The sequence below is a fragment of the Bos indicus genome, chromosome 1, assembly GCF_029378745.1.
Source record: "Bos indicus isolate NIAB-ARS_2022 breed Sahiwal x Tharparkar chromosome 1, NIAB-ARS_B.indTharparkar_mat_pri_1.0, whole genome shotgun sequence".
NCBI classification, from domain to species: domain Eukaryota; kingdom Metazoa; phylum Chordata; class Mammalia; order Artiodactyla; family Bovidae; genus Bos; species Bos indicus.
Window position 1 is genome coordinate 46,013,912 of NC_091760.1, and position 26,559 is coordinate 46,040,470.

The 26,559-nt window shown below is 35.3% G+C and overlaps 1 protein-coding gene across 20 annotated transcripts in view; it reads right to left on the minus strand.

Moving 5' to 3' along the window:
* The window catches only part of ABI3BP (ABI family member 3 binding protein), a 293,142-nt gene that overhangs the window by 84,367 nt on the left and 182,216 nt on the right, over positions 1-26,559 (minus strand). For 14 of the 20 annotated variants that reach the window (XM_070787117.1, XM_070787118.1, XM_070787123.1 and 11 more), the window contains 15 exons: positions 24,345-24,404; positions 23,254-23,340; positions 21,895-21,954; positions 20,990-21,073; positions 17,498-17,557; positions 16,616-16,699; positions 14,974-15,030; positions 13,877-13,936; positions 13,129-13,209; positions 10,236-10,310; positions 9,300-9,356; positions 8,575-8,655; positions 8,074-8,121; positions 4,760-4,834; positions 756-830 (listed from right to left, as the gene is read on the minus strand). In XM_070787117.1, coding sequence (XP_070643218.1) covers positions 756-830; positions 4,760-4,834; positions 8,074-8,121; positions 8,575-8,655; positions 9,300-9,356; positions 10,236-10,310; positions 13,129-13,209; positions 13,877-13,936; positions 14,974-15,030; positions 16,616-16,699; positions 17,498-17,557; positions 20,990-21,073; positions 21,895-21,954; positions 23,254-23,340; positions 24,345-24,404 — 1,044 coding nt within the window. The remainder of the gene's footprint in view (positions 1-755; positions 831-4,759; positions 4,835-8,073; positions 8,122-8,574; positions 8,656-9,299; positions 9,357-10,235; positions 10,311-13,128; positions 13,210-13,876; positions 13,937-14,973; positions 15,031-16,615; positions 16,700-17,497; positions 17,558-20,989; positions 21,074-21,894; positions 21,955-23,253; positions 23,341-24,344; positions 24,405-26,559) is intronic. The other 6 variants (XM_019970649.2, XM_070787116.1, XM_070787121.1 and 3 more) reach the window with 6 other exon arrangements.

Consider the following 26,559-nt stretch of genomic DNA (forward strand, 5'->3'; position numbering starts at 1 on the left):
TTAGTGAACCAATAATGAACTACTTAGTGAAGCCAACAGAGGCTTCTTATGATCACTTGAGGATCTAGAGAAATGTCTGGGTCCTTGCAGTCCCACCTTGACTTCTCCCACAAATGCAACATAATCCCCCCTCTAAACAGGCAAAAAGCCTTCTCAAATGATAGGCAATAAATAGATCTGTAGCTAAAGAAATCATTTAGTGAAACAAATTTCTTAAGCAACTGCTCCATGAACTGGGAAAGTAGAATTAAAACCTCAAACAAAGGAAAAAAAAAATCCTCAGTGCTGAACTTAGTGTAAAATTTCTGAACCCAAGAAAATGGCTAAACATAATTTCCTCCATTTGCAAAACATCATTTTATAATTTTTGTGGAAAAATCCCAATTCTTTATCTTATTTTGGTGAAACGTGAGCATCGCATAGTTAACATTAGTAGGTTATATTTTAGAAGTCAGAAAAGAAAAAAGCATTCTATCCTTAATTCTAGAAGGTTATTTTTTATAAGTCAGAAAAAAAGAGAAGTCTTCTACCCTTGGCATAATTCTCTGCCTTTGGATTATATCAATGTTTACATAAATAATGGAGCACACATGTAACTTTTATAAACACTTTGAAATGATTATATCATGCACGACACAGCATGGTATCTGAACATAAATGAAATATGGACCTCATACCCATCCTTCCTCATGTTTCATCGCTGTAGAATGTGACAGTAGAATGCATTTGACTTAAACATGAAATAAAGCATTTACCAGGTGGCGTATAGGACACTTCTGGACTTGGCGATGTCTTTGGCTTCAAAGTAACACGCTGGAATACCTTAGGAGCTGAAAGAGAGAGCTTGGACCATGAGTCATTTGGTTTCAGCATCTCCCAGTCATGCTTAGCACGTAAGATCTGACAAAGCATAAACCTGATTATTGCTTTTAAAAAAGTATTGAAATAGGAGTTATATGGAAAAATAAACCTTAAGCTCTAAAAGTAAATCAGTTAGAATTTCAAATACTTTTAAGAAAAATGAAATCTGAGAAACAGCAAAATTTGACTAAGCATAAAGGTAGGATGAAGAAATATTGGAAACTTTTCAGAAGAGATAGCAATTAAATTAATCTAAGAGTACTCTTCTCTGGATGTTTGCTTGACTTCTTAAACCCATCCTCATGCCTTTCTCTGAAGAATGAGTTCAGTAAAGTCAAAGTGGGACCTCCAAAAGCATGTATGAAAGCAACTGAAAGTCAGGTCAGCAACAGCAGAAAGAGAATCGGCAATGGAAGGGAATGTGTTTGGGCTCATGTTCTGTGCCTCCGGCAATTCTTAGGCTCTAAATAAACCTTTAAATGACATGTTTACAAACTCAAACCGTCTTTCCACAGCTGTTCCTTTGGAGTAACAAGGTGCTAATGTAATAGATTTTTGTTTTGTTTTAGTCCTGGGGGCAGTGGGGAAAGAAAGGCCTACCTTATTTATATAGTTCATTTTACAACTTCAAAAATGCTTTCATAAAGATTATGCCCTTTGATTCTCACCATAATGCTGAGAGGAAGGAATGATCAGCTTCACTTTGAAGCAATGTTGGAGACTATTGCCTGGAGTCACATGATCATTAAGCACCAGAGCCAAGGCTTGAACTGAACCCCAGGTCCAGACATGATCGCTAGGTCCCAACTCGGGTTTCCTATATCCCAGCTCTGCAGGTCACATTTTTAACTTGCTCCTCATTTTTTAGGTAGACATAATAAACCTGTCCTAACTCAAAGCGTGACCGTGAGAATTAAGTGTGAATGTCAAAATGATGTGAAAGCTATACTCCTATAAACATTTCTTTCCACTTTTGGAGAAACTTTACAAATTTGACATTGAAAGATCTGAGTATATTTTGCTTTTCACATTGCTTGTCCCCTCAAAAATTAGGAGCAATTTTGATGGTTATAAGATTTCTAGATATATAATTATTAATAACAGGATTGTTCACTGTTACTTATGAACATAGGAATCTAAAATCAAACCTATATTTAATGATAAAATATTCTTGATGATTTCTTCCAAATTTTTGATCCCAATATGTCCTCAAATGCCAAATATAGTAAATTTAAAATTTTCTATCTAATTTATCAACATAATTTAAATATAAATAAGGCAGCATGCCCAATTACAGAATTTCATTCTGAAAATAGTGATAGATTAACAACTGCGTTGCTCTCTAGGTTGTACATGCTATGTTGGATAATGGCTTATAGCCCAACAATAACAGTTTGCATTTGGTGTTGTACATATGAACAGAACATTCTCGCATTCAAATGGCCTTTTGCAACAGCTAGCCAGATGTAAGGGGGGAAGTACTGTGAGAGTTTAAACATTTGTCTTTGAACTATTGAGTGATACACCTATATACATACGAAATATCCTTGAAAGACTATAAAAACCTAGAGTATTGCTGGGATCTATTAAGTAAAGTTCATATTCTCCTGGGTAAGACAGATCCTAATTTCACCCACTTTTAAGAGGAATACGTGGCATGAACAATTTTCCAAATCGTCCCCTTATATTAGGCCACCCTGACAAAGTTGGAAGTATTTGGATGGCAGTTACTTTCCAGGGGAGATGCTGATGGACTGGAGTTTGCTCGGTTGGGACAGAATCAGGATGCTCTCTTGCTACAATCTGCAGCCACTCCAGGGTTTCAGAGTTTGAGTGGAACCACTGAGTGTATGCATCTATCCATTCTAAAGTTGCTTATCTTGTCAAGAAAGGTTAGCTAAAGGTCTAAATCAAAATCAAACAAGGTTGAAACTTAGAGTGTCATAATCAGAAACTAGAGTAAGGTCCTGATTTACTATATTGATTTTTGTAAGTATAGAGTACAGCTCAAAAAGATGAAATTATGAATGCCTTCCTTCTTAGTTCTAATCTCCTTTACTTTTTATAATGTTGCTAACCAGGGCTTTACAGCCTCAATGTTTTAACTTCCAACACATCTTATTTTTCATCTGTTCTCTTACTTTCCAGCATTCATTGTTTTATGCTTTCTTATTTCTTTCCATTTCTCCTTTTCCTGCTACATTTATTCTATTCTTTATATTCACATAAAAGGTTGAGAGTTCCTTTCATGATTTTATCTGTTGATTTCTTAAAATTAGATTTTAGTTTCCTACCCACAAATTTAATATGCTTGCTTTTAAAATTCTTATTCTATTAATTTTTACTTATTCACTAATTCCAATTATTTTTCCCTGCATTTCTTATATATTAACATTTCAAATTTATTTTAAAAAGTTATTTTAAAATTTCTTATTCTTTCAGATGATTGTTGCCTTGATACCTTCATATACTTATGTATCACACCCATATTATTTTTTAGCAAAGTTTTAGTAATTAAATAAAAACACATTTTAAAATACATTAAAGCAGATTGAAAATCATTAGCTAGATGTGGTACCCAGGACTTTCTTTTAAGGAGTCTTCCTTTAAAGAAAAAATAATGGGCAAAATTTCTCTCAGAAATACAATAGAAAATGTTAACATCTCTCAGGTATTCAAGATCATTCCCGAATCTAACAGCTCTTTTTTTTTTTTCTTTCAGTAGGGATACTGAGATGTGATTAAAGAATCTGTGGTGGTAATTCAGAGCTATTACCTGGATCAAGCATAATTTTGATGCTGCTATAACATTTTCCTTTCCCCAGATCATGGGTGATAGTGAGGGTTCCTTTCCAGTACACTGGGTAGGTGCACTTCATATACTTTTTGGAAATGGGCCATGTGTAAACACATTTAAATATAGATGATTGGCTAGACTGCAACCACCTTGACCACAGAAGGCCGAAATTTTGTTTCACATTCCCAGGGTGTAGCACATTGGCTGGCACGCAGTCAGCATGCAATAAGTATTTGTTGAGTGGCTAACTGATGAAGTGAACTAGTTAATCAGCCACTTAAGGATCAAGGGGTGATGCAATTTTAAATTAGTAGGGAAGAGTGGCAGGAGGACTAATGACAGCCGACTAGGCATGACGGGGTAGGCATCAATGCTGGAAATGTCCGGAAAAACTGATGGAGTCCAGAGGCTGGATGAGGACAAGAATAAAAACTGATGTAAAATGCTGAGAATCTGCAACTGATACAAATGAGAAACCAAAAGGAGGGAAATATGAGCTTTCTTTGAGGTATGTCAGGTTTATGGTAGCCTGAAATGGAGATCTGCCAAGGCAGTCAGAGGAAATGAACAAGATCTTGGTTGAGAAGTCAGGGTTAATCATTCAAGTAACAACCTCCATACTATTAAAAAAATAGCTTATAATGATTCTTGTTTAGCTCTTTCCAAAACTCATAGCAAAACAACCAAAGCAATATTAGGTAAATATTATAGGAGAAGATACATATTAAAAATCTTCAAGACCTAATGTTAAATAAAGTTGACTGAAAGGCCAAAAAATAATTAGAGGACTGGTGGGTAAAGGACATGCAAGGATCATGGAAGGGTTTCTCAAACTAGGAGAAGCAAAAGGAGTAGGCAGGCTATTTTTTAAAGAAATTTCATATTTCTCTATCCCCTTTTCAAATACCATAAGAGTAGGGAAGCTTTTTGGAATAAGCCACTTTAATACTATACTTTTTGATAAAGTCTAAATATAAATATTTATTAGGTTTCAAAGAAAGACTTATTTTATAAGGGTTAAAAACCTAACTTGCTATAATTCAACAGAGTAACTCTGCAAACATCAAACTTTTCAGGCCAGAATATAAAATAAACATTTACCTGATTGTGTTTGTGGGATTCTTGGATGTGGAGATGTTTTTGGTTTGGGAGGAGTTCGTGGTATCTGCTTGGAAGCTAAAAGAGAGGATACAGATTCGGAGCTCTTGAGCTTCTCAAGAATAACAGTACCTAACCTTCTAGGAGCGCAAAGAGTTTGTTGAGTGACTGAAGATGTAAATATACAGCAATTAACATAATTAAAGCTGGCAAAGAGCAATAGAATATAAGAAGATCATTTTCTTATAATAGAAAACAAAACAAGAAGGCACATTAACTAATATCTAAGATACTCAGCTGGCAAATGAAACTGTTGAAATTTTAGGATTATCTTCTTCAAATACCTATTAAATAGGCTAAAAATAAATTTCATGATAAAATAATTCATCCTTATTAAAAGTTCACATCGCATTATCAGAGTATCCCAGTATAATATTTTAAGTACAAAGAGACACAATTTCTTCTAAATAAAAACACGTTACATTCCAAATATACCTAGAAGGTGAATATGTCTTAATAAGAGAGTTATGGAAAAAAATTAATTTTGTTAAACAGAACATAATTTTTATTGGTCATATTGGGGAGGAAAAATTGAACAGAAATCGAAAGGATACATTATTGAAGGAAGTTATCCTTTTGCTGGGCAATTCTCAAAAGAGTTCTGGGACATTCAGTGTAAAAGACAATTTCTTCACTAAAAAAATTAAAGGTTTATCCTGCTAGAGGAAAATAATGATCAAATGCAAGGTCACAGCTTGTGGAAACACCTGTTCGGTTGGATTAAGTGTGTCTGAGATAAAGAGAAACAAGAAGAAACAGATGGTTTCCAAGGTCATGGAGTTTCAGACCCTTAAGAAAAGCTTGCTGAAAATAAGAGTTATTAGATAAAAGAAATTGAGTCTGTAGAGACTTCTTCCTGATAATTAAAATATACAAAGCATGCAATGATTTCAGTGGAATCTTCTCGCCTGTAGAAAGAGGAACAAGATATGTTGGAAATTATACTGGTTTAGGAGCCAGAGATTAAGAACTCACTGATCACTGAGTCTACTACTTGGTCTACAACCTCGGGTTCTTCATCAAAAGTAAAGGATTTTTAAGAACACTTCCAACCCTACAATTCAATACTTGTACAGTTTTCTTAGTCTTGTGATACTGTGACTCTGAATTGCTTTGCTTGTTGAGGTTCATACTGATAGGTCATTTGCATCCTTGGGGTATAAGAGACCATCTGTAGGTAAAGGCATGTTATGAAGCAATTCTATAAAAAATAACTCAGAATGAGATTGGTATCACTGGTGGTATCTGCAATTAAATATTTCAATAATATTAATAACCACAGCTATTAAAAAAACTTGAAAATTTTAGAGATAACAGACACAGATCCAGTTAATACAGTCAGCGTGGAATTTTGGTAAAATTAAACTGTAGAGTTTAATAGGCAAAGTTTAATGGGGTATTCTGACAAGGAATAAAATTAATGAATAATTATATGAATAAAATTAATGAATAATTATATGAATAAAATTAATATCCATATCTCCTTTGGAAATAGGGCCATATAAAATAGTTTATATGGACAATGAATAAAATTGATAATGAATGAATTATTGAATAAAATTAATATCCATATCTCCTTTGGAAATAGAGCCATATAAAATAGTTTTGTGGCCATCAAAATACAAGTTTGAGCTCATATATGATAAACTGCTGTTCTGAGACAGCCTATAGACACTGAAAGACTTTTTTGAATAAATGAATAAAATTAATGAATTAATATCAATGAATAAAATTAATTGAATGAATGAAATTAATGAATAAAATTAATATCCATAGGAATAATTAATAAATTAATGAACAAATAAAATTCATATCCATATCTCAATGAATAAATTTAATATCCATTTCTCATTTGGAAATAGAGTCATATAAAATAGTTTCATGGCCATCAAAATACAAGTTTGAGCTTATATATGATAAACTGCTGGTCTGAGAGAGCCTGTAGACACTGAGACTTTTTTCCTTGTAAGAAGAAGTACATCTGCATTGATGTTGTGTTTTCCTACGTTTCAAATCCCATCAAGGAAACCTTTATGACTTGCCAACTAACTGGTGTGATTTCAGTTTCTCTTATTTGTATCCAGTGAAGTGGCCAAGCTGCCACAGGAAGGAGCAGAAGAAAGTAGTAAGGTGATAAAGCATTTAAAATTGGGATATTTATGTTTTAAAATAGAATATAAATGTTCTTTCCCAGAAATATTACTATTTCCTCTACGAAAGACTTGCGGAGTAGCTGAGAGGTGTGTTTCAGTTAATCCTAAATGATATTCACAACACTGCTACGGGACTGGCTACACACTATGGATAGAAAGAGGAACGGGGCATCAGAAAGGTCGGATCCCCCATCAGAGACTGTGAGCAGCAATTACGGCTTCCAACAGCTAGTCATAGTCCCAACTATCATCTTCCTGTTCTTTTAAGTTCTGTGAACATTCACCTTCTACATGAAATACATAACAATACTCAGTGTGGTCTGAGGCTCATCTGGGCTGGGCAGAATTACAGTTTGGGGAGGCAGAGGTGATGTTTCTACAGTAATTGAAGGAACGTACCCAGGGTTACTATAGTGCTTCATGCACCTTTAATACAGAAACGATGGTAACAAGCAGATTTTACAGAAAAAAAAAAAAACTGCAGTGAATACCACTCCTACTTCTTAATAATGTATTTAGTTTAAAAACTGCTTAGAGATGCCAGGTTATAAAAGACTTTCAAGGTAAGCAATATCCTTAATTTTTAAATCATCACTCCATATTAGTACCTCCCCCAATAATGCTAGAAAGATATGTTCAAGAGTAACCATAAAACAAAGTAATAAAAACTGTTAAAGCATAAGCCATTCAGCAGCATTGAATTTTGTTTAACAAAGAGAAAATCAAACAAGTAAATCAACGTAATGAAATGACTGCTAATGAAAAGTGTGTTGCTAGGGCAGAAGGTACAAGTGGATCATTGTACAAAAATATATTATCTGAAATATTCAACATAATACCAAACTGGCAGAATGTGCAACATTAGGAAAAAGATGCTTTAGGTTTGACAGTTTTGGTGACTGAAATAGCAAGAGGCCAAGATCTAGATACAAAGCTGAATGAGAGAAGACACTTTTTTGGACAATGGTTATGAAGAGAAGCATCTAGAAAGAAAATGAACTGTGATGAAGAATGATGTTGCAACATGGATTCACAATGAAGGAGAACATGGGTTTTCTGGTGATGGTGACAATGAGGACAAAAGCTGCCAGGGTGTAGCATTACCTAGCGTGGTCTCAGGTGGTTCAGACACATGTGTAATAGATCCCACAACTGTATCAAAACAAAGGAGAACAATTTTAAAAACTGTAAGATGTTCAGCTGCAGTCAAGTATCTCTTTCTTGAATATCAACCTCATTCTCTTGGGAATCTGCATCACATTTTTACAGATAGGACAACAGGTTAGGATAAGAAAAAAGCGATCTGAGAGGGACATCCTATTCTATAATCCTAAACCTCCAACTAAGATTGATGTTTTAACTGTCATTAACTGTCAAGTGTTATTATGCCTCAATACCTAGATACCACAGAGAAACTGAAGTTTATTTCTGTATTCAGAGAGTCAACTATCATTTTAATTTTAGGAATTCAAGGATTTTAGAAACTATGGCTCTTCAAAGCTATTGAACTTTAGAACAAGTACCCCAGCTTGGACTTTAGTATTCTATGAAAAGTAATAGATACTAATTAAAATATTTTGAATAAAAGAATCAAAGCATGAAAACCTTTACCACCTTCTGTCTCTGGCTCCTCTGGCCTGAGTGGTGCTTTGGCGGTGGAATAGACATAATCTATTTCAGTTGGTGCTAGAGAAGAAACCGAATGGTGGGTTAGCGGTGGGCAGCCCATAGTACCCACTGTAATGGAACACTTTAATTTGAAAACAGAGGTTAATTATCCTAAGTAGATAGATTTGTGAGAATAAATAACATTTAGGTAGAATATGAAGATGGCTACAATTTAAGAGGGCAGAAATGAAGGCAGTGTGCAGTGTGGAACACACACACACGAACTAGCAGGATCTACAGCAATTTCCACCTGGAGCAAAGCAGATAACTTCATTTCCTTACATATTTTTGTTTAAGGATTCCAGTGAGAAAAAGACATAGAGTGAGTTCTTTGAAAGCATGAGGATGAATCTTAAAAATGAAAATGAAAAATAGGATGTGCATATTTGGATGAAAAGAGTGCTCAGAATATTAAAAAGTGAAATTTTGCATTCAGAGTGAGAGGGAACTAAGTAAGGAAATTGTGAAACTTGCATAGCAACACAGCAGGCACTAGCACAATGTGCTGTATATAATATTTAATTGTCAAGATTCACTGGATGAGCACAGGCAAGATGTGAGAAGCCATGAAATGTTACAAAGCATGAGGACATCCCAAGATGACTTCCACAATGTGATGCAAAAGCACGTATACCTGACTTCCCACTGGGGAACATTATTACCTATAGCTTCCTTTGATGACTCAGTGCTAAATGTAAGCGATTCCAGGACTTCAGAAACTAGCAAAAAACACAAAATGGTACAATTTATCAAGAATGACTTGTTGCAAGCATTGAATAAATTCACACAAAGTATTTAGACACGTGTCTTGTACTTTAAAGTACTCAATGTAAGCTGTTACTGTAATAACAATAGTACTATTAACACTAAAAGAAACCCTAATAACTGAATTCATAATTTTATAAGTACTGTAGGTTATCATTAACAACCATACCTTGTTCCATCAACATAAGCATCAAAATGCCATTTAACTAATTAAGAGATATACAAAGGGGATGAAAAGAAATTATAATCCCATTAGGAAAAAATAGAGATATGGTGCTTCAAAATAAATGTCAGAGGGTTGCAACAGCATTACTAAGCATAATCTTAAAAATTTGTTTTTAATTTGAAGGGCAATAATGTTTAGGTTCATACTGTGTAAGGTGAAATTTTGTTGTCTTTACTGAAGTGAGAACTTTCTTTCTTCTTAATGTTCACAACTCAGTGAGCATTCTTTTCACATAGCAGAACACAAATTTAGCTTACTACTAAAGAGAATCACAAGTTTATAACTTAGTGAAAAATAAAGGTAAAGAATAGAATCAGCTCTTCTAAGTGGTTTTGTTGACTACTTAATCAGATATGTGATTATTCTCTGATACAGAGTAAACCCAATGAAATGAAGGTAAGTATTTCTATACAGTTGAATAACAATTAATATGAAAATAATGTATTACTAATTTATACTTATTTGCAATCATGGAAAGAACATGTACCATATGTAGAGTTGTTAAATGCATATTCTTTTGCATTTTTCAATGTTTGGAAATACAATACTTGGGCTGTGTTCCCTGAGGCTCAATGGTGTATCCAGGCAGATTAAATAATTTATTTACCAGGTTGACTCTGTGTCATTTCTAGGCTTGGTGATGTCACTGGCTTCAAAATAAGAGTTTGCAGTTCAGTGAGAGCTGAAAGAAGAGGGTCTAAGTTGTCAAACTAATTATGGATAATTTATGTCATAGAATTTAGATAAAGGTAACAATACAGAGACCTTCAGAATCACAGTGTTATGAATAGGCATGCAGAGTTTGCATTATTGAAACCAGAGGTTGGCAAATTATGCGCTTCTCAATCCCTCTTCCTGACCTGTGAACTAAGTGACTTTTACATTTTTAAATGATTGAAAAAAATTAAAAGAGTAATAATCTATGACATGTAAAAAATGGTATGAAATTCAAATAAAGTTTTGTTGAAACACAGCCACACGTGCAAACTAAAATGACTCAAGGCCAAGATGTAAGTGATATACAAATATGCCTTGAATCATCTTAGTTTGTACATGTGGCTGTGTTTCAACAAAACTTCAATGGCTTCAAGCTACAACAGCAGAATTGAAAAGTTATAATAGAGATTGAATGGGCTCCAAAGCCTAAAATATTCACTATCTAATTCTTCACATAAAAAAAAAAAAATCACTGATTTACTGATCCCTGATGTTAATCATCCTTTTAGAAAAAGCAAGAGCCTATTTGAAAAAGTGAGAGTCCTTAAAGACTATTGTATCTGAATCTATATTTCCACAAGGGCTTTCTAAGAATTTCTTACAGCTGATTTCAACACAATATTATTAACAAAATATTCAATATCATCTAGGAGTATTTTGTTCTATGTTCCAGTTTGACCACTCCCTCAGGTACCATCAATATGTGTCAAAATGTTTTATTTTCTTGTTCTCACCATTCCAACCACCAATTTAAGTCCTAGTTATTTCAAAGCTCAACTATTCCCTCTAAAACCACATAGAACCTTGATTCCTTTAAATGTTTTCTTTCTATATTTTTAATCAAACAAGCTGCTTTTGTATAAGCAAGTTATCTTTCATCTAAGAAGAATTCAAGACTCAATTCTTCACAATTATATTGTACTTTAAGAGGTAAAACATGCCCTTACTTTTTTTTATCTCTATCTCTGTTCCACACCCCACTCTGCTCAACTACTAACATGGTGCTGGGACCACAGAGGGCAAGGAAATGGTTGTTTACCTAAGACAAAGAAGCAAGGCTATTTGAAAAAGAAATTAATGAAATAGAATGCTAAGAGAATTGAATAAGATGCATCTTTTGTCAGAGACAGTTCTTATGCATTTGGCTACCATATAGATCTCCTCCAACCACGAGCATTCTGGTCCATGTGCTATTGTAGAAATGCTACCTTCTCTCTTAGCACAGAGGAGGGAAATGCAAGTTAGCAAGCCATATCACTGTCACGTTGGGACCCAACTGCAATGGGCTGGAAGGACTTCTTGAACTAAAACTCATAGATTTCCTTGGTTTCAACTGTGGAGCTTAGAGAAGTTTAAAGTTTGTAAAGAAGGATGTCCCCCCCTGCCCCATGTTTTGAAACTAAAGGAAGAAAATTTTGAGTTGCTATTGTATTTGTAGGTCTAAAAACCATCAACATTGAATGTGGGCCAATGTTTTCTAAAATATTAGATTTTCTTGGCTTTACTGCCTAAGTTTGAAAATTTCACTTTACTATCCAATTTGTTCCTTATCACTGAGGGTCTTTCAGAGATCAATAACAAAATGTGTTAAAGATATAGATATTACTATGTATAATTAGATCCTCAGAGAGATTCCCACTTAATAATGACTAAGAATCAATGCTAAACTGTAGTGGAGAGTAAGGAATAGTCAAGTTCATTAATGATGGCTAAGCCTGTAAATTACATTCACTAGAACTGACTCTTCCAAGAAGCAAGCTTTTAAAAATAATCTGATAGGGAAACCATTCCTTAAAATAGGAAGAGAATAATGAGAATATCACAAAAAATCTTAGAGAGTGGTTCAGAGAAATTTCATGGTACTTAATTATTACCATTTTACAGATCTACATACCAAATAGAAGGGGAACAATTTGGACTTCAGACTCTTCACTGAATCACATAATGAAATGCTAAAGGGGATTTCATGGCAGATAGATTTCCTCACCTGGATCCAGGGACATCTGTTGCAAATAACAGGTAGCTCTTGAATTAAGAATCCTGACTACTTCTCAGATGAAGCATGAAACAGAATTACAACAGCAATCAAAGGAAGCAGGAGCAACTCTGGCCATGATAGTGATGGGTGGGTTTTTAATGAGGTCACAAAAGTCATTACCTAATGTTGCTTCTGGAGCTTCAGAGCTATGAATAACCAGTTCAAAGCTTATAGCAGAAACTAACCAAAAGCAACAAGGGGAACATAAGAAAGCTTAAACATTTTCTTTCAAAACATTAGTTTCGAATGACAACTTTTTTTAACTTTTGTAAATTCACAGAAAGCAAATAGTCTCTGAGGCTAGGAGCAATTCATCACAGAGAGTAGGTACAACCTTTGAACTCTGCTATGAATCCTAGTATAGTCAACATGAGACTGACCTAGGTGTTTGATTTTCTGATTCTAATATGGAAGCTTGCATTAGAAAATTTGTTTAGGCAATATATGTTAAAAATATGTGAAAGGAATTTGTTGCATTTCTTATAAGTTGGGTAAAAACCTATGGTTATGTACTATAATAGATCATGTGTGTTTAACTGTAGATGTACCATGACTAACTATGCCAGTATTGCTACAAATAAAAGTGACCAAGAACTCATCCAAGAAGCAGCTGCTAACCATACTTTAATGCCTCAACTCTTAGGGAACATGAAGTCTGTTACTTTCCATCAAAGGCACTGCTTTGGGACCCCACATGGACAGACTGCTAGGGTTTACCCCTCAAACCATGGAATAACACATTTACCCAATTTGGTCTGAGGTGCTTCAGGGCTTGATGTGGTTTTAGGTCTGGGACGTGGACGACGAACTCGTGTTGTTTTATAAGCTGAAGGAAGAAATATTGGATTATTATTGGATTATTATTATTCTAGTGAATGTGGTATTGGAAATAAAGTTCTAGATTTTCTAAAATATGTTTCCTTGAAATTTAAGGCATATATTTTTAAGATCCAAATGTTTTTGCCTATTTTGTTCATTATTTTATCACAGTCTTGAGGTAAAACTTACACATAAAATTAAGTCAAGAAGTGAAGAGTCTTATAAATCTCTAATTTTAAAAAAGGTAAGGACTATCATCAAACCATAGGTAGTTCACAGTAAGAAATGTAAATATTCCCCCAAGCCATGGAACTATACATTGTTATGTTTTAGTTCATCTAGAGAAGATACAGACATTCCTGACTGCATTTGAAGCTCAGCTTTAAAAATGAGCCCCATTTAGACAAAAGTAGAACATGATACAAATTCAATTAAGATTACACAGTAGAAAAATACTCTGACCTAATCCCATGCATAGCTTTTAAAACAATAGGCAACTTCTTTTAGAGTCTTCAATACTGTTATTGAGAAGGATAATCAAGTTGCAGAACAGCAGAGGATGACAAGATAGTCTTAAGAAGCTAGTGATAATGTGATGATGATGAGGATGATAATGATAGAATGAGTTGATAATGGGCAGGAAAAAAATGTTGTGGAACACAGAATATCATTACCTAATGTTGTTTCTGGAGCCTTGGTTGTATGAGTGACAGGTTCAATGATGGTAGGAAGAACTAGCCAAAAACAATAAAATAAACCAAAGAGATTTTTAAAATGTATTTGAAGACTAATTTCAGAAGCTAATTTTTAAGCTTCAGGACAGAGAGAAAAGAGACACATACTTGTTCTTTGCAGATCTGACCAAATTATGGCCAATATCCATTAACCTCGTAAGACAGGTTATGCACTTTGTTCAATATCACTGTGGTCAACAAGAAGCTCTAGATGTTTGGTTATCTGACCCTTGCTAGCATGGAAGACTTTGCTAGATGAGCTTTCTACACGTTTATGAATATAAACATGTTAGACTTTTCTAACTACTGGAAAAAGCATTTATCAGTCTATTTGCACTTCTATACAAGTTGACATATAAATGTCTACTAATTTGTTCACTCTTTCAATAATCGTGGGTAGAATAATGAATTCACACATTCAAAAGGATAAGGATCAATGTAAAAAATGGGACATGCTCATCAAAATTTCAAAGTGGTTCTTCATTCAGTAAAAGATAAGAAACTCTTAAACCTTGTTAAATAAGGAGAAATAATCAGCCTATTCTATCATAAAAGCCCATCATTTAAACTTTTAAGATTTAGGCATGTTCAAAAATTCGACCATTATCTAAAAGCATTATGCCTTGAAACAATAGATTCACCAGTACAATCACACAGATCCTAATTCAATAAAAAGTAACACAATAAAAACATGGCATTTCTACAATTGATGAGGAAAAAGCAAGTGAGAAGAATAAGAGATAAATGGGAATTCGTGTTTGAAAGAAAGCTTAATAGTCAACACTTTAACTAAATGTGCATGATCACATGACAAAGTCGAGTAGATACACAGCAGTCCGACATCCTGAAATTAGTATATACACAGTTCTCTTAGATTCAACAGATGACATAGAGCTTAGCATACTTACATGATAAAGATTGTAATAGGATGACAACAGAGGGGTTAGAAATGGTTTAAGATGCAGGAGAACCTGTGGCTATAATGGTATGACAATGAACAGGAAGAGCACCATTTGAAGGACACACATGCTCATTACCCACGATTTCTGGAGCTTCAGTTCTAAGAGTACCAGGTTCAAGATCTGTAGTAGGAACTAGTCAAAAAACAATGAAACAAACACTTGTGAAAAGTCAGCAAATTAAATCTTACCAGTATAATATTGCTTCAGTAGGTACATAACAATTTGAAAATTTTTTTGAAATCACATACTTCCTATTTAATGATTTGGTCACCTAAAGCCAGGTAGATATTCTTTTATGAGACAGCCATAGCATACACAATCTGGTAAATATCTTCATAAAGTCAACATGAGTTTCTCCTAGGTATCTAAGTACCTAATTCCAATCATTGTAGAACACTGATCTAGGAAAATTACCCAAACAGTTTACCAAATATATACTTATGTAACTGTTCTGACAACTGTTGACTTTTCTGTGGAAGCTTTAAGAAAACAATATGTCTAAGTTCTCACCATAAGGAAAAATATTTTCCTACTGCTTTCATCTATCTATATGAGGTGATGGATTAAACTAAACAACTAAAGCTACCGTGGGAATCATCTCATGACACATGCAAGTCAAATCATTATGCTGTATGCCTTAAACTTATACAGTGCTGTATGTCAATTTTCTCTCAATAAAATTGGAAGAAAATAGCATGTCTATATAAGCATGTATTCAGTAAGTAGATTTTGTATTTATAGACATGGAACAGAATTAAGCCAAGTGAAGCATACAGATCTTGTTGAGAAGACCTATTTGGAAGTAGGCTGAGACCTTGTTTGAGGCAAAAGCACTCAATAAATCAGGATATAAGAACAAATAGCGTGTGGTGCCCACTAGAGCACTTAACGTGCTCTGTTCTAATCACAGGCTGTACCCTGTATAGGGGGAAGAGACCATTGCAGGAGAGACCACTGATACTTTTGGGTCAGATTCAAACTTCTGAGTCATACTTTCAAGGAATTTCTTCAACTACTCTTATGGGCCCTTCCAAACACAGTACTCTTCATTACCACTGAGAAGCAGAACCTCCCTTCACTCAGAAGTCTGTGCTCGCTGGTTGGTCTCTTCCCCTTTCTTTTTGTCTGTCAGTCTCCATGATTTTAAGACTTCTTACTTCTGTCCTTCACAGACTTTTCTCTCTTTCAGCTGAGAGATGTTTAGAACCCTTGCATAAAAGAACTCTGTTTGCACAGATATACTGCCTAGGTTCAATCTTTCAATGTTTCACACTGAGGCAGGTTCTGAATTTGACTCTACTCCAGACTGAGAAGTAAGAAGTCGCTGCCTTCTCTGATATCCTCACAACTGTTGATGGGCTGTGGGGACAGGTAAGTTACTTCATGTTTGTTTCTTGAAAAAAAAAAAAAAAGATTGGTTTAAGACATTTTGTCTTTAAGTGAAGAAGGGAATGGAATAAGAAAACGCAAATAAAGGACATAGTACATAAAAGAGTAGATCCTTACGTAGAAAGCAGAGTAATCAGCTATCGCATGAGTCCCTGCCACCCCCTCATCACGTTTTCCTTTGCTAACTCGACAGGGGGAAGCAGCAGCAGGCCATTTCGTGCCTTTACCCACGCAGGGATCACATGGACTACCATTCCCACTGCTGGATCAATCCCAGACTCTCCAGAGCCACGAGGACTCAGTCCTTAAATGAGAAACCCACATTTACCCGGTTTGGTTTGAGGTGCCTCAGGAGTTGTTGTAGTTTTAAGTTTGGGACGCGGACGACGGGTCCGTTTTGATGTTTTAGGAGCTGAAGAAAGAAAACCTTCAGTTACTTCAGAGTTCGTAGTTCAGCAGCTATGGGTAGCAGAACACACGTCTCCAGATTTCCTAAAACTTACTAGATTTCCTCATATTTTAGGAAGTGCGTCTTTTAAACTTTTTAATTTGAAGCTTTCACCCTTATTATAATAGTTTTTTTTTTTTTACATGTGGAAGTTTACTGGGAATAAGTCATATATGAAAGTAAGTTATTCATTTAAAAAGAAGAATCATTCAAAGAACTCTCTTTTGAATTAAAAAGGAAAAGAATGATTGGTAAAATATTATGATGGTGGTGATGGTACAAACTCTTCAATGGTTTCCTAAAATAAGACCATGTCATTAACTTTTCAGTTAAAGAACAAATATCATATCAGTTCAGTTCAATTCAGTTCAGTCGCAGATAGCTTAAAAAAAAAAAAAGACTTTTAGATCCACAAAGAACCCCCTTTTCTAACTTTTGTTAGGGTTACAAGAATTGCTTTTTAAACTCAACTTAAACAAAACATTGGTTAAAAAACATATGCAAAGGCAAGAACAATTTCAGATGGTTATATGTATAACAATTGATCTGAGTTAGGTTCATGCATAGCTCTCTTAGAAACAAAGGATTAACTTGTTTTAAGAGTCAGAGTCTTCAGTACTTTTAGGATGAAGAATATCATGGCGTGATAATAGAGGATGATGATATAGCTTTATGAAGCAAAAGAACCTGTAGCTGTGATGTTGACGGAACAAGTTTGACAATGAGAAGCGAATGCACTTACTGAGGATCACGTGTTATTACCTTTTGTTGTTACCCAAGCATCAGTTCTGAATGTAACAGGTTCAAAGTCTGCAGTAGGCACTGACCAAAAGTATTAAAAAATAAACCAAATGATTGTTTTAAATAAAAGAAAACTTAAAACATTTACTGTGAAAAGGATCTTCCTAGTATAACATGGCAAGTTTTAAAAACTCTTAAACTAGAAGGGTAAACAATTGGTTTTCTAAAAATTGGCCATACTTAAGTCAGGTACCTATTCTCTTATTCCTCCTTTTATTATCTGATTCTAAATTAATAAGCCAAAGTATGATGTTTGGGTATTGGTAAGGACCTATCTTGGGAAAGAGACTGAGGCCTCAGCATGATGAATCAGATTGGTATCTCTCCATATTAAGCAAAGAAAGAACATGTCTTCATGAACAAAGAGGAACTTGTTGATAAATACTTGATCAAATCTCAATGGCTTCATCAGGTGCCTAAAGATCTCTACCTTGGGAGTCCGATGTGGACCAACCAAGATCTAGAAAAACTTTGAGTACCACCTTGAAATCAGATATCCTTTGTATTATATTAGACTTTCTCCTTTGGTTGGTCTTTACCTATATCCACTCTTCCTGATTTAATTCTTTTCCATCTTTCTACTCATCTATGTCCCACGATGATTTCAAGGCTCTACTTTCTTTCTTTCTTTATTTTGGGCACATTCCAGCTTTCATTGTCAATGCCCCTGAACTATTGTTATCCCACAAAATCAGCAATACTGAGACAATCTTTTTCTTTGTCCAATAGAGAAGAAACAGTGACTGCTTGGAAACTTTCGAAACCAGAATAAATTTTGGAATAACTAAAATAAATTTTTATGTAATTTTTAAATCCACATAAATCTTTTATTAACCTCTCTGTAAACTGCAGAGGAAAATAGTTAAGGCTTTTAATATGAAGTTCCCCACAATCAGATTTCAACCTTCAGCTCACAATGTAATTGCTGTTTTCCACAATCACAAGTCCCTAAATTTCATTTGTAAAAGAATGAGATAGTTACACATCAACAGTGCACAGTCTAAATCTGATGAGTAAAAGTGCTTTGCCTGACCTATGTGATGTTTGAAAACTGGGATATTTTACTGAATAAACTAAAATTTTGGAAACACCCTAAAAAAATTGGAAAGTCTAGAAATAGTCTGCATGGCAATAATTAGCAAAACTAAGTCATAGGTGAACTGTGTGGATGAGGAAGGAATTTTCCTGTTTGCCCCAGTCTCTACTCCTATACTGTCTCATTTTTAGTCCTTTTTGCTCGTTTACAATATACACTTGGTCATTACAGACATTTGAATTTTCCCATCATGTACTTTTTCACTTTGTCTTTGACCCTCCTTTCTGCTGTTCTTTTTTCCTCTCTAATGAATGCTTTCTTAAAGCAAAAAGGTTACCTCTTGTTTTTACTTTTTCTATTTTAATTATTTATTAAATTGTACATATAACTTTTATAATCATTAGTAAATGCATATGATTCATGCATTTTTTCCTATATTTGCTATTTTCATAATAAAAAGAACAGTAACAAAACATATTTATAGATCATATATAATATATATCAAAATATAATATGGATAATATAAATGGTAGAAACTGACATGAAAAACTTTATAACATTGACTATATATATTTTTAAAATTATTTGTAATATATACATATTATGTGGGAGACCCGGGTTCGATCCCTGGGTCAGGAAGATCCCCTGGAGAAGGAAATGGCAACCCACTCCAGTACTCTTGCCTGGAAAATCCCATGGACAGAGGAGCCTGATGGGCTACAGTCCATGGGGTCACAAAGAGTTGGACACGACTTAGTGATTTCACTTTCTTTCTTTCATAATATACACACATAATGATTGCTAATGTATATACATATATATCAATATATGATTGTTAAGCTCAAGGCAACAAGTATCACCACTTTTTATTTTTTTGCAGAAAAGAATGTATTTGAATTAGAAATTAATATCAAAATGAGAAATTTATATCAAACATACTTTAAAAGCTCCAAATATTTGGAAATTAAATGTCTACTTAAAAATGATGGCTGTATCTAAGAAGCCATAACAAGGAAAAGTAGAAAACGTTTTTAACAGAATAAGAATGAAAAGAGAATTTATCAGAATTTGTTGCACGCAGCTGAAGCTGCTCAATGCAACTAAATACAATGTGGAAAGCTGAATAAGGTATGAAAACAAATACTGGACACTAGCATAAAATTTTGTGAAACTGGAACAAAATCTGTACTTCAGTTAATAATATTGCATCACATACAGCCACTATGGAGAACAGTGTGGAGATTCCTTAAAAAACTGGAAATAGAACTGCCTTATGATCCAGCAGTCCCACTGCTGGGCATACACTGAGGAAACCAGAAGGGAAAGAGACACGTGTATCCCAATGTTCATCGCAGCACTGTTTATAATAGCCAGGACATGGAAGCAACCTAGATGCCCATCAGCAGATGAATGGCTAAGAAAGCTGTGGTATATATACACAATGGAGTATTACTCAGCCATTAAAAAGAATACATTTGAATCAGTTCTAATTTCCTGTTGTTTTTTTTAAAGAACATAGTATCATAGTATTTCTTTATATTCTCAGAATTGGATTAGAAGTTTCAAGCCTCAAATTTTGTAAAATCACTAAAACAATAAGCTCTCTAGACTTTAAGCAGTAATCTAGTTAGTAATACTAGATTCCAGAGTAAAGGGAGCTATATCAAAGTTTTAAGTGAATATAAATCAGAAATCTAGCATTATGTTTATACTTAGTCAAATAAGTAAGGCTTCATTCTTTCTAAATTTATCTTTCCCTGACCCGAAGATTTATGTACCTAGCACATCTTGTTGATAGCATACAAATATCAATCTTATATTTTCATAGATGTGTATATTGCCATCTTCTATTTTATTTACCAAGTAAAGGCTTTTGTTTTTAACTGTCTTTCAGGTTTTAGGACTAAAAACACATCTTCCACATCTGATACAATAGCACCTTGGGAGGCTACTGAAGGCACTTGAAAGTGAAAGTGAAGTCGCTCAGTCGTGTCCGACTCTTTGCGACCCTGTGGACTGTAGCCCACCAGGCTCCTCCGTCCATGGGATTCTCCAGGCACAAATACTGGAGTGGGGTGCCACTGCCTTCTCCAGGGGATCTTCCTGACCACTTAGTGTTTATCAATTTGAACTGAATATGCCTAATTTTTCTAGACAAGCTTTATTTTCACAAGATAAGTGGCAGTTAATAAAATGCACAGCAACAGAGATTTTTACAGAGGAAGTATGAGGCATTAGGCTGCCATACAAATCTCCCCCTACTGTGCATTTCTTGCCAACTCTAGAGTAGGAACTGCAACTCAATACTGAGTTGTATCTTTAGTCTCTGGCGGCATACTGGTTACTCCCAACAACTAAGATTACTCGTCACCCTGTTGGGTTAGGTTGTTGGAACTCTAAGCCATGAAAATTTTTACCTGGTTTTGACTCAGGTGCTTCAGCACTTGGTGTGGTTTTTGGTCTGGGATGTGGATGAATTGTCTGTTGTGATGTTTTAGAAGCTGAAGGAAGAAATTCTTGTGTTATTACATAACAACATTACCCAGGGTTCTGGAACCTATGGGAAGCAAAAACATGACTCTAGATTTTCTACATCTTATTTGATATTATTAGATATTTACCTTTTTAGTTTGAGATTTTTGTCACATACATAAATTCCTTTTGTATCTTCTTTTATCATAGAAGATTTTTTTGAAGACAAAAATCAGTCTTAATATAAGAAATAAAGATTAGTAATTATAATCAAACTCTCATAGAGCAGTGTGGTTGGGCAACAAAAAGGTTAAGGACTGTTGCTAAATTTCAATAGATAATGAAGGACAGTCAAACTAAATGTGAGGTTTATAATTTAATCTTTCAATCTCTGGTACATGTTCTATGTAACTATTAAAATAAGAACACATTACTACCTAAATGGAAACAAAACAACAAAATACTAAGGAAATATAAAAAGGGTAGAAATGTAGATGTGCCAAGAATGGATCCTCTTGGCCCTGTGAGAGTAGTTGTTGATGGCTTTATCTGTCTAGACAAGAAACAGATCTGTGATGTGTTTGAAAACCAGTTTTTAACCACAAGCACCACTTGAACAAAACACAGAATGACACAATTTCAAACAGGTTACCCAGCAAATATCTTAAAGTAGGCTCACCTATGGCTAATTCTATTAAAAACAACGGATAATTTAAGAGTTTTCATAATTTTAAGAAGAATGTAGATAAATGGCCACAAAGAATAAAACTACTGTCACACGGAGCAAGATGAAACTCTGAGCCCAACAATAAGCAGCATAAGGCTTGTTGAAAACACGGTGTATCATTACCTAATGTTGTTCCGGGGGCCTCTGTTCTAAGAGTGACAGGTTCAAGGGTTGAAGCAGGAACTGACCAAAAGATAATACAGTAAAGCAAAGAGATTTAAAAATATATGAAAAGTTAGAACATTTGCACCCCATCAAGATTTGCTGTGTATCATTCCTTCCACAAACAAACAAAAAATAACAGAAAGAGCAGATGACTGTTCTTCGGCCAAGCAATAGTTATGGTCAGTCTTAGGCTTAGCCTTGAACTATCTTGAGTCAACATGAAATTCTCCTAGGTTTTAACTAATGGATTCTAACCAATATGGAAAACTCTGCACTAGAAAATATTTTCAGGCATTTACCTAATATAAAATGAGAAAAAAAACTGTCTTTAAAGTAATCTGATCAACCTGTACTTCAGTGAAAGCTGAAAAGGAGCACATCCTATGTTTAGATTAACATGGATATAATAGATGGTGTGTACATTTGAAATAGATATAAAAATTAATCATGGAAGTGGATGGTGTTTGTCCTGCCAAGAGCTCAGCTATGGAAAGAGTCAGAGATCTCTGTTCAAATCATGACACATAAAAGAGCAGGATATGGTGGTCACTCAGTCTGTAATATTTGGTAGAGCATCTTTCTGGCCTAAGCCCGGAAAAAAATGGAAATCAAAGACTGTTGACGTCTTTCAAATCTAAGCTCCTGAATCAAGTTCTCAAAATCCTCTTTCAATTGGCTGGATGGGTCCATCCTAATGTAGCATCATCAGTAGCCATGCTTGGACCACTAAGAAGTAGGACAGTCTGTTCTAGGCAACTCCCCACCCCACCTCTGCCACCTCCACCACATGCCTGGTCCTTCTGTCTTGGATCATGTTTTCCTCCACATATACAAATCCTGTAGTGGGCCCAAACCTTAAGGGCCAAGGGCCAAGTCCAGTCTACCTTGATTTTTCCCTTTGTCTCATCAAAACATATGCTCGACTTTACTGTTTTAGAAGTAAAATAAGTCTCTCAGAGGTGGCATATCACCCACAGTTGCTACTGTTGATCCAGGAATTTGCAAGCTACTTTCAATTTGTTTATTTACTTGAATGGAATATATTGACTCTGCTAAATAAGTTTTATCTTTAAGATCTGAGTGGAATTTTATAGTAAAAACTTATTAAATGTATATCAAAGATGACTCTCACATAGAAAGAATTAGGTATTCTGGCACCAACTGTATCTTACACAGTCATGTTCTCCTCGATACGTGGTAGAGGAGATATTACTAATGCTGTCTCATAACTTCATACTTAGAAAGAGTAAGAGTTTTGGGTCCCCACTGGGACAGGCTACTAGGGCTCACCCTTAAACCAACAAATTGCACATTTACCCAGTTTTGTCTGAGGTACTTGAGGGCCTCGTGTGGTTTTAAGTCTGGGACGTGGACGACGAGGTCTTTGTGATCTTTTGGTAGTAGCTAAAGAAAGAAAAGACTTATGTTATTCTATATCTTATGGCTCTGGGTACTGAGGAGAGGTTTTTCCAAAACCTGTTAGATTTTTAAAAGTTCTATGAAACTGTAGTCTAAAATTTTCACTCTTTTTATGCCAACGCATCATTGAGGGTCAAGTTACTTATTCAAGGCATGAAAATTAGCACTTGTAATCAGATACTCACATTAGTCCCTCTCTGAGGGAAAAATGAGAAGGAAGACTCAATTCTGGTGCAAGGGAAGGGGAGGTTAGGGTCACACTAAGGAAAAGGTTTACAATTAAAATTTCAGATTTGGAAAACTTCCTATTTGTCAAATTGGTAATAAAACACATCATTACTTAAAACATCAACAAAGAAGCAAACATACCATGCAAATAGTTTTTTTTTAAAATCTAGAAATGTAGAAGATGTGCAAAGGAACTTAAGAGTAGTTGTTATTGCTCATCAGCCTGGAGGAAAAAAGAGATCCAAATTTGTTTTCAACTCAGCTTTAACACAGAACTTCCCTGGTGGCTCAGATGGTAAAGCGTCTGTCTATAATGCGGGAGACCCGGGTTCAAGCCCTGAGTTGGGAAGATCCCTGGAGAAGGAAATGGCAATCCACTCCAGTACTATTGCCTGGAAAATCCCATGGACAGAGGAGCCTGGTAGGCTACAGTCTATGGGGTCGCAAAGAGTCGGACACAACTGAGCGACTTCGCTTTCACTTAACACAGAACACTGCTCAACAAAGCACAAATCAATGTGATAATTTCAAATGCACCACATGGCAGGTAAATCTTTTGAACTAAACACACGCCTGCTGTCATAAAAACAACGGGACACTCTTTTAAAGAGGCTTCGACACTCCTCAGATGACAGATTGAATTGCAGTAGAGGATGATGATGTCATTTTGTGAAAGAAGAAAAGCAGACGATGGGGATGGAGACTGAATGGACTGCACGAGGAGCAGCAACAGCACTAGGGGAATGGCGCAGCGTCATTACCTAGTGTGATCCCAGATGTCTCAGCTGAAAAAGTAACAGGTTCAAGGTCTGTAACAGGAACTGAAGTAACAAACAAAAGAGAGGTTTGTTGTTGTTTTTTTTTAAATAAAGTATGAATAGCTATAACATGCATGCCAAAATGAATCTTGTCAGTGTAATACTATCTCTAGAATACTTTTTAAAATTTCTGAATGAAGGGTGTTATGGACTGAATTGTATCCCCTCAAAATTCATATGTTGAGGTCCTAAAACCCAGTGTGACTATGTTTGGAGCTAGGGCCTTTAAAGATTTAGTTAAGCTTAAATGAGGTCATAAGAATGGGACCAGAAGCCAGAAGGACTGCTGTCCTTATAAGAAGAGGGAGAGACGCAGGGAAGCTTTCACACACAGAGAAGCCCATATGAAGACACAGCCAAAGAGAAAGGTTCTGGGACATATTAAACCCGCTGATGCCTTGACCTTAGACTTCCAGCCTCAAGAGCTGTTGTCTAAGCCACCCAGTCTGCGGTATTTTGTTATGGCAGCCCCGTCAGACTAACAGAAAGGGAAATCAGCTGCTGTGCTCACACTTGGCCAAACTGTAGTTAGGGACTTCTTCATCTCATGAGATAGGCATTACGTTTGGACTCTGTTTAGCAGCACCAGAGGGAAACAGTTCTTATAATTAGTGCTTGATTATCTGCATCTGCTCTGGTAGCCTTTAGGACATTCTTAGGTATTTAGTAAATACGTTTCTAACAACCCTCAAAAAGCATGTAAAAAACTAACCTGTACTTTTGTGGACACTGAATAAAGAAACTGTCTACTATGTTATCAAATTATGGTTGCAGAAAAAGTTCCTAAATAACCAAGCAACCATTAGACAAATAGCCCAGAATGGCTCTGATAATATTGCTGAGAACTCAGTTCTGGAAAGGTCTTGTGACGTCTGTCCAAAGAAGAAGACTCGAGAAGGGGAAGCTGCTTAGTCCATGGATCCACTCTCAGCACAGGGAAAACTATCCAAGTGTGGAAAGAAGAGATATTATGATGCTTATTAAGAACGATACTAGTCTTAGCCAACCTCGCATGGTGTTGTTCAAGTGCATCATCCCCAACAAAAATGCTTTATTTGCCTCATAGAGAAAGCAGGATCTCTGCTCCCTCTGGTTGCCTCTAAGCATATCCTTTTTTTCATCTTTGTTCACTCTCACTTACCCACTTGTGCAAATTCTAATGTGACATCAAGACCCAAACTCCTTCTCCACTCTACTGAAGCCCATGTTGATTTTTAATTTTTTAAAGATCTGCCAAGCAAGTATGAGATGAAAGAATTTGGGTTCCCTCCACCAACAACTAGGGAAGAACTATAGACCCAAAGTACCCATTTTGGATTACACACTGCCCATGAAAAAGCCTCGCTATAACAAATCTATACTTAATGTTTGTGTACCTCAGAAAAATCTTGAATTTGAAAAAACACTCTGCACTGTTCTAATTCTCTAGGATGTTCACATAGGAAAAATGTTTGTGCTTAACTAGCCTGCAGACTGAGAAGCAAACCTGTCTCTTACTACCCAGACTTGGAGAGAAGATTATGTATCTTCCAAACAAGAACTTCTCACCAGCTCTGAAGGCACAAGGACTCTTCATAGTTTCCTCACTAGGAGGTAAATAGGTTTCCATTTTCAATCAGTGGCAGGCTACCACACTCCTTAAGTCAAGAACCCTTTTTTTTTTTTTTTTGCTTTTGTCTGGTATAACCTCCACTGCATCTGGACATGAAGTAGTTTTAAGTTTGTATTGTGAATGACGTGTCTATTGGGATGCTTTGGGAAGTAGAAAAAGATAAACTTGGTACTTTAAAGCTTATGCTTCTGAAAATCACAGGTTTTTGGAAAAACCTTCATGTTTTTCAAAGCTTGATGGATTTTCTTCAGTTTCAAGAAATGGATCTGTCTAGGGTGAAAATTTTGCCCTGACTATGTGTATATCTTGCTTTGTTATTGATGATACTTTGGGGAAAAAGCTGATACATAAAATGAAGGTAATAAATATTTTTATCACATTCTCCTAGACTACATTAAAAAGATTGAGTCATTTCTAAACTATGGTGGAGAGTAAGGGGGAGTCAGATTCAACTTAAGGATGAGGCTTACTATTTAAACTTATTAGCCTTGATCACGTTACCTGGTAGACAATTCACTACAAACATATCACACAAATGTTAAAACA